The sequence below is a fragment of the Anarrhichthys ocellatus genome, unplaced genomic scaffold (genome assembly GCF_004355925.1).
Source record: "Anarrhichthys ocellatus isolate YVR2014 unplaced genomic scaffold, GSC_Weel_1.0 scaffold1710, whole genome shotgun sequence".
In the NCBI taxonomy this organism is placed as follows: Eukaryota; Metazoa; Chordata; class Actinopteri; order Perciformes; family Anarhichadidae; genus Anarrhichthys; species Anarrhichthys ocellatus.
This window is the reverse complement of record NW_022281684.1, coordinates 806-9,518: the sequence shown is the minus strand read 5'-3', so window position 1 is coordinate 9,518 and position 8,713 is coordinate 806. Positions and strand designations below refer to the sequence as shown.

Sequence of the window (8,713 nt, the reverse complement as noted above, 5' to 3'; positions counted from 1 at the left end):
ACACACACACACACACACACACACACACACACACACACACACACTCAGATAGAGCTGTATTTAAGGAGACGTGGGGACAGACATGAGGCAGCTGTTACCTGTGATCACACAGACGAGAGACGGCAGAGAAGCTCCTCCTTTAATGAAACCTTCGTATTCTGTTGAGAACAAAACAAGCTGATGAGAAACACGTTCAAAGCTCCGTGTTCAACAGCAGCAGTTTGACGAAGCTCTCGTACCTTCAAGAGCCTCCAGGAGGACGGAGAAGTCCTCGTCCTCTGTGGGGACACGAGACAGGATGAGAAAGACAAAGAGGAACTTGCTGCTGTAAATGCTGCGACGATGTTCTCGCCAACATGTTCTGTGACTTTGTGCAAAGCAGCAGTTTGGTTTGTTGGAGGTTCAGACTGTTTGTGAGACGTGACGTAGTCGTCGTGATGTCTCTCGTTGGTTCTGTAATGTTTTATTCTGTTATGTCTCCGCTCACCCGTCCAGCTGGTGCTGCTGAGCAGCAGCGCCGGTCGCTCTGCCCTCAACGTCACCGTGTCATCAGTGGGGTCACGGACTGAGAAAACGGTCCTCTCCTCCTCCTCCTCTTCCTCTTCATCCTCACACCTGTGGAAACACACAACAGGTGAGTTCGAGGCGTCGTGTTGTTCAGAGTAAACTAGTGCAGCACTACAGCTGACTGCAGTCTGACTTTATCTCTGAATGAACTAAAGCGTCTTCTACTTATTAATTATAACTTATTACGGTGCTGATGTTTCTTTAGATCTGGACTGAAGTCTTAAGTTTGAAATAAAGCTCTGTGGCTTTAAAGCTGGACTTTCATGCATAAAGGAACCTCTGTTACATTCAACACCTCAGGTATGACTGCATACTGGAGTCGATGGATTAATATTCAGAGAAAGAACTCAGAACGTTTCATGAAAATAACTGGAATATTCTCTGAGATTTTAAAGGTGGGTGCTCTCTTCATGTCCACCCTTGAACATTTTTTAACCTTAATCCTTCCTCTGAACGACGAGTTTCTATTTTCATCTGGAGCATCGACTCCAGAAGCACCAGACGACCAGCTGCTATCGTCTGTCCCTGCCAGAGGGGCAGACAGACGTTCTGCACTGCAGCTTCAAACAAAGGATTTGCTTGTATTGATGAACCCACACGAGTCTGTTATTAATATAACATGTCGATTTATTCTAACAGAGCTGAAGTCATTGAGTTTTTCTCACCGGCTGCTCTGGAACTGAGGATGAGTGTTGGCGAGTCTGAAGAAGAGCTCATGCTGCAGCTTCAGAGGAGTCTCTCTGAAGATGGAGGCCGGCCGGTCGTACAGAGTCGTCGCCCTGAAAACAGTCACAGAGAATAAATCAAACAAACTGAAGGTTTCATCTTCCAGCTCGTGGTCAGGTTGGTTGGTCGGTTGGAAGCCTCACTCTCATACTGTTCACTGGTCATTCTGGTCGTTGTTAACACATTCTGACCGGTAGAACAAACACGTCAATGTGCCTTGAATCATTTTAGAAAAGGAGACTTATATTTATACTTTTTAAGACCATATTCCACCCGAGCGATTGTCTGCAGAGCTTTATTTCTGATGTATAAAAACACGATGAGTCCACAACAAACGTACCGGATGCCCCAGTTTTTCTGCAAGTCGTCCTTCATCGCGGTGGTAACACACAGGTGGTGAGCGGCCAGAGGACCGAAGACGTGCTCGTACCTGGAAGAAGAAGAAAAAACTCTTTTTAACACTTTAGAAAATATACATTAACTTAGAAAGTTCAGGAATGTGTTTCTTGTCGGCCGATCATCACAAATCTATTTATTATCTCAATAACACGACTCTGATCTCATGATCCCGTGTTGTCCTCAGGGTTCCATCGATCACTAATCACCGATCGATCAGCCTCTCATCTCACCACCGAGCCAGCCGGACCAGCGGCGTCTCTCCGAGGCTCAGCGCCATGACGGTGAAGCCGTAGTTGTGCCAGTCGATGACGAATCTGCTGCCTCGCACGACGCACACGAGCCAAGCCACAGCGATGCTGGGCAGCCCAGGAGGATTCTGGGAAACGATCATTAACATCGGACAGAAGGGCGGCGTCACATTCACCGTGTACAAATACTTATAGGTAGTATAATTACATTTATTTTATAATATTATATATATTATATGTTTTATATATACTATATATATATAATATACAGTTTGGATTGTTTCTGTATTTATTCATAACAACTGAAAACATGAATCATGTTTCTGTAAATGTGTTAATGTTCAGATGCAGTGCATGAATATAATACAGAATACATAAAGTACACCAACATGAGTCCAGTACCTGCATCAGTATATGAGACTGAGTCTCCATCTTCAGCAGCACATGAAGGAGCTGAAGACTCTGAAGAATCACCTTCGTCACGTATCTGAAGACCTTTGGACCGACTGAAGAAACACAAAAGTACACACTGTACTACATCTCAGAGGTACATATTGTACTTTTTACTGTACTACATCTCAGAGGTACATATTGTACTTTTTACTGTACTACATCTCAGAGGTACATATTGTACTTTTTACTGTACTACATCTCAGAGGTACATATTGTACTTCTACTGATCAATCAATACTTTTACTTGAAATACTTAAAGAACATTTTGCTGCTAACACTTTGACTTGTACTGGAGTATTTCCACAGTGTAGTACTAGTACTTGTACTGCAGTAAAGTATCTGAATACATTAAACACCGTCAGCAGAACGAGGCTCCGTTACCTGGAACACCTCTCACTTCTGTGATGGGCTCCATCTTTATCTTCTCTTCTCTCAGAACGTCTTCACGAGGTTTCGTTTCTACAATATCAGAGAAAGAATATGGTTTTATTAATTCTGCCATTTATTAATGTCGGAGATAATCATCAGATGAATCCATAATAAAGATAATAATTAGTTAATAATTCAAAATAATCTCCAGTTGAAACAATAAAATCCTGCTTTTACATTACTGAGTAATAATGATAGAATATAATATATAATATAATATATATATATATATACATACATATACATATATATATATATATATATATATATATATACATACATATATATATATACACACACACACATACACATATATACAACAGTCACAGTTTAAATACTTTTAACTACATTTTACTGATTATACTGACACACTTTAACTGAAGGAACATTTTACTGTAGCAGAGTATTTATACTGTGTGGTACTAGTACTTTTAATGTAATAAGAGTATTTTTACTTCGTCGTATAAGTACTTTTACTGAGTATTTTTACAGTGTGGTAGTAGTACTTTTACTGTAACAAAGTATTTTTACAACGTTATATCGCTACTTTTACAGTAACAGATTATTTTCACACTGAGGTATTAGTACTTTATTGTAAGTGTATTCTTAGACTGTGGTGCCAGTACTTTTACTGCGTGTTATTAGTACTTTTACTGTAACAGAGTACTTGTACACTGAGGTAGTAGTACTTTATTGTAACAGAGTATTTCCAGTGTGGTATTAGTACTTTTACTACACTAAAGGATGTGAATACTTCCTCCAACACTGGTACACTGTGTATTTAACATCCTCATATTATTAGAATAAGTACTTGTTTATGTACTTCCGGTCGCTCTGTGACACTATTATCAATAAAGTTTATTGATCAACACATCAGCTGAAGTCTTGTGGAGACACAGATGTGAGGGAAACAGGTGAATGAATGAATGAATGAATAATGAATGACAGCATGAAGCTTCATTCTTACCTAGAAACCCGACAAACGTAACATGGTACCCGTGTTTGCTGAGGGACAGAGCGTGATACTGCATCCGAGGACTGCGACCCAAATCCCCCAACACCAGCACGCACACCCGCCGGTCGGTCCGGTCGTCCCGCCGCCACCGCAGCCACCGCAACCACCACAGCAGCGACACCAGTCCGGTCACAACGGCCAGAGACACGACCGGACACGTTACGCCCGAACCGGTGACATAAAAAGCGACTAAAACGGACGAAATCACCGCAAACACGGCCAGAGAAGCCGGGCTGGTGCAGCGCTTCGCCATGTTTGTTTGTGATCAGTGATGACGTGGCTCAGCGGAAGAGGAGGAGCTTACAATTTAAAGGGACCGCGGACTTTATGGTGCGTTCATGGACAAAGAATATGGTCATCACACGACAAATATGAGATCAATAACAGAATTATTTTGACAGAATTATCTGAATCCAATGATTCTACTTGTGTTTATTGTGATACTTTGTTGTGTATAGCCTATTGTACTTTGTTATATTGCATTGCATATATGTGGTATTTAAGCACAGTACTGGAAGGGCACAATGTATGCTGAATATGTGACAAATACAAACTTGACTGTCACTCATCTATTTTGAAATGTTCAATCTGAAAAGGACAAATTCTACTTGATGAATCTCATAATTTTTGTTGTCAAACATATAGAAAAATGTATGAAAAGAAGGTCCAATGAGAAAAACAGGCAAAACAAGCTTTCCTAAAATATCCAGAATATTCAGGATATTAACCATAACGCTGCACACAGCAGAATAAAATCATTGTTGTGGCTGAATGAAGAGGAGAGACGCTGTTCTCGGAGTTGCAACCAGTGGGGATCGTTTATTCTTGTGCTCACAGTGACAAATTCACAACAGATCCAAAGTGTCAGAGTTCTTATACGTCTCACTTTTATACCTTATAGTTCTAACCTTACGTCACACTCCAATCAAATCCCGTCAATTGTACCAAAACCAAACCCATCTCTCATTAAGTCATTCCTCTTCCTCTTGACTGGGTCAGGCTGGCAGGTCAAATCACAAATGTATGGAAGCCCATTTCCGAGAGCAAAAAAATAAAAAATAATTCTAATTATTATTTTTTTATGCTGGTGGAAAAAAGTAAAGAAAGTAAAGAAAAACAAACAACTGTTTTTTTTTCTTTCCTTTTTTTCCGCCAGCAAAATATTTTTTTTTTTTTTTTGCTGGGGGAAATGGGCTTCCATAGAAATGGGCTTCCATACATTTGTACACTTTTCTGGAAAATTGTGAGGTCAGGCTGATCTGATATCAGCTCTTTGGCCTGAAGTTTCTCCTCAAAGTTCTCCTCTCAAACGGGTCTTCCGGTTTCAACTTCCGGTTCAAGCGAGGGTCGCTTCCGGTTGAAACCGGTTCAACCGGAATCGAGAAAATGACAAATAAGAGACTTGTACCCTAGGGGTACATCCCGTCTGATTGGACGCTGCAGCCAGGATTGATGAGATTTTTTTCAACATATTGGGTACATCCCAAGTCTCTTAACTGCATCCTCGTTTCCCTCACTTGAGTCCTTTCCTTGCATCTTAGTCCCTCCCACCAGAGATGCATGGAGGAAACCATGCGAGGAGAGAGGAACGAGGAAATATCTTTTAAGAGACATGAGACGTCCTTTCCTCAGTTGCGTCACGTGAAGCGACGTCCGTTTCTGATGACAGCTGATCAGCTGTCAGTCGGCTTTAACAGCTGGAGAGACTTTTGATAAGTTTGTGTCTGTTCACATGATCACTGTACTTAATAACAGTAACTAATAACACTAATAACTAATAAAGACACACAGTAATCACCACTGTAGAGGTGTTTCTCTCTGTAGTCTGTTAACAAACTGTGTCCTGTGTTCTGTTTATAAGATCAGGATCCATTTCTACCAGCGGAATGCGATCGTCTTATTTATGAATTATTTGCGTCTGTACGTTTTGAAATTCAGATTGTGACGTCATTATTAAATAACCCAGAATATGATTATTGTTTCTCTTAAATGATAAAACTCATCAAACCCGACAATCAGGAATGAACAGCCTCACGTGACTGAATGAAATGATGATAAATGATGTAAAAAGTGTTTCGTCTCTCCAGCTCTCGCTCTCTCTCTCTCTCTCTCTCTCTCTCTCTATATATATATATATATATATATATATATATATAAAGTGTTTCGTCTCCCCAGCTCTCTCTGACTTTAATTGTTTCCATAATAAAAGTTCAGATCATGAAAACACAAATCTTTCTAATAAATGTAGAAAGTTGTTTGTGGTCCTTTTGTTGTTCAGACTACAATGAACATTTATTTAAACCAGATGTTGAATCATAAACGAATCAAATATAAAGCTTGAGTTTAATCTGTGATCCGTCTTCACTGTTTACATGTTGAACAAAATCTCATCAGTCCGATCGGCTGCAGCGTCCAATCACATGACTGATGAACAATGAGGGGGCGTGTCGGCCGTTAACACACTTCCTGGAAGTCTGTTCTCGTGGTTCCTCGGAGATCCCTCCTCTCTCCGCGATCCTCGCTCCTCAGAGCTACATTAGAGCTTTGGGACGGCGGTCAATATGGCAGCGCAGAACAACTTCCGGTTCAAGCGAGGATCCAGGAGCGAGGAAATGACAATTAAGAGACTTGGGATGTACCCATTGAATCGATTCTGCCCCAAGCTGAGTCTATTTGAGGACGCTGATTGGCTAAATTGCATGTCACACATTTATATCTTTAATCAGCAATTGGCTAAACTGCTTCATAGACCCGCCTCTTTTGGGCAGTTTCTCCAGCGCCCCAGAGCTGCTGAGACGTGCACGCGGAGAGGACGTGCAGGAAAAGCATATATTTACCGCAGATATCATATTTTACACATATTACTGAGTGATTCCATATTTCAAAAACACAAATATTGACAATTTGTATAGTTTATTATTATCATTATTTATTTTATTTTATTTGTTGTGGCTCAAGGTGGGGCGGCGCCCTGGCGCCCTCTATTGACCAGCCGCCACTGTAACTAATGTTTACTTTATCACAATGTTCTGTTTATATTTTCACGCTCTATCTTACATGTTCTCATATCCTACTTAATTATGTATGAAGGTATATTTGTGTCTTTATTACGCAAACAAAAAAAATTGTTTTAAAAGCAAATTTCTCGCACTGCAATCAAAAATCAAGTTTGTAAGTGAAAATATATAAACTGAGAATAATTTATTTGTTAGTTTTGCTTATGAAACTAGAATTTCTGGTTAAAAAAATAAAATCTTTGGTTAAAAAATAATATCTTTGGTTAAAAAAAAAAAGCTTTGGTTTCAAAACGAAAAGCTGAGTTGAGTTTTTTGTTTGCGTAATAAAGACACAAATACACCTTCATGGGCGGGGCATACGCTGCTGAATGTGCCGGGAGTTTCTATTGGTCGGTTTGACTTGGCTCTCGGTATCTGCTCCATTAAACACAGACGGGAGGTTACGGTGACATGGAGGTAAATTGACATTATACTGCTCTGTTTTGTCAAAATGATTTTAAATGTAGCAGCACTTCACTTTGTTTTCATGTTGTTAGTCTCTTTTTTTAAAGAACGACATGGAGGGCTGCTGTGTTGACATGAAGCTCATAGGATTTATTTTAAATTGTGTCATACATGCGCAGCTAACCTTAGCTAACATAGCCATGCCTCAGGCAAAGTGCATGTAACGTTAGCCCACAGTGGGCTAACGTTACATGCTATAACATCACACGTTTGTTAAAATCATTGGTTAAGTTACGTGACATTTGTAGCTGACAAGCTAACTAACGTTAGCGGTAGCTCGTCTGCCTGTATCCGACCGTAGTTAAGCCTTATAAAGTAACTTTTTTTGCCTTCACTTTCAAACTTCAGAGGTTGAATCATATTTTACTGAGATTATGACGATTTTACAGATCATTTATACTTCATATTATGTCCTTAAACGGACCAACAGGAGCTCAGGTTGTGAACCTGAAATATCACTTTAAGTCCGGTAACGTTACAAACGAGATTAATTACAAGGATAAACTGAATTTGAGTATTTTGCACCTTTTGTTTTGTGGTGTGAAATAAAACTAACTACATTTTTTTTTGTTTTAGGGAGCCAGGAGCAAACGGCTCAGTTCATCAAGCTGAGGGGGAAGAACGACGGCCTCTTCACCAGGGACAAACATTCAGCAACCGTAGCTTTGGATTAAGACATTAGTCCATTTGTAATATCTCCATCTGACCATCCTGTACTTAAGGTTACAGTTACATTAGCTCTACTCCTATATAAAGCCTTTACTAATAGGACAACCAGTAGAGAGGACAATACACTTCTGATGTGTTATTGTGATGTCACCTTTTTCTTTCTTTTATTTAAATTGAAATAAGACATCCATGTAAATGATTTCTATGTGAATATGTACGGTATATATTCTGCTGTGTAAAATTTGTCAATCATCTAAGTTTGCATCCATGTGTTAACTTTATTGATAAATGTTTCTCTGTTCATCATTTTCTCAATGTGATTTGGACAATTTTGGCAGTCACCCTCCCAACTGCAAGTTAATAAACACGTTTGCTGATATTTGTTTTGCTGCTGTTGTTTTTGTTAACTGTCCTCTGCCTTAGGATTACAAGTATCCAGGCTCTTTTCTCTACTAGAAAGATTGAGAAATAAATAAATATATATGTATATATAATATATATGTATATATACATGTATGTATATCTACATATATATTTATTTATTTCATTCACACATATATATACATGCATGTATATATATGTATAATTAATATGATTATTAATTTAGAAAAACTAGAAAAAAATAACTATGAATGAATTATTGAATATATGATTGAAAAACAGATTAAAACTAAAACCTTTACAGT

At 39.1% G+C, this 8,713-nt stretch overlaps 1 protein-coding gene across 3 annotated transcripts in view; it reads right to left on the bottom strand.

Moving 5' to 3' along the window:
- Positions 1–4,091, bottom strand: part of LOC116377815 (chitobiosyldiphosphodolichol beta-mannosyltransferase-like) — a 4,387-nt gene extending 296 nt beyond the window's left edge. The window contains exons 1-9 of one of the 3 annotated variants that reach the window (XM_031839552.1): positions 3,790–4,091; positions 2,775–2,852; positions 2,343–2,446; positions 1,923–2,068; positions 1,634–1,723; positions 1,233–1,346; positions 488–615; positions 240–278; positions 99–158 (exon numbers count right to left, since the gene is read on the bottom strand). In XM_031839552.1, coding sequence (XP_031695412.1) covers positions 99–158; positions 240–278; positions 488–615; positions 1,233–1,346; positions 1,634–1,723; positions 1,923–2,068; positions 2,343–2,446; positions 2,775–2,852; positions 3,790–4,090 — 1,060 coding nt within the window. In that variant the 5' untranslated portion in view covers position 4,091. Of the gene's footprint in view, positions 1–98; positions 616–1,232; positions 1,347–1,633; positions 1,724–1,922; positions 2,069–2,342; positions 2,447–2,774; positions 2,853–3,789 lie in introns of all 3 variants that reach the window. The other 2 variants (XM_031839551.1, XM_031839550.1) reach the window with 2 other exon arrangements.
- Between the last annotated feature and the right edge of the window lie 4,622 nt (positions 4,092–8,713).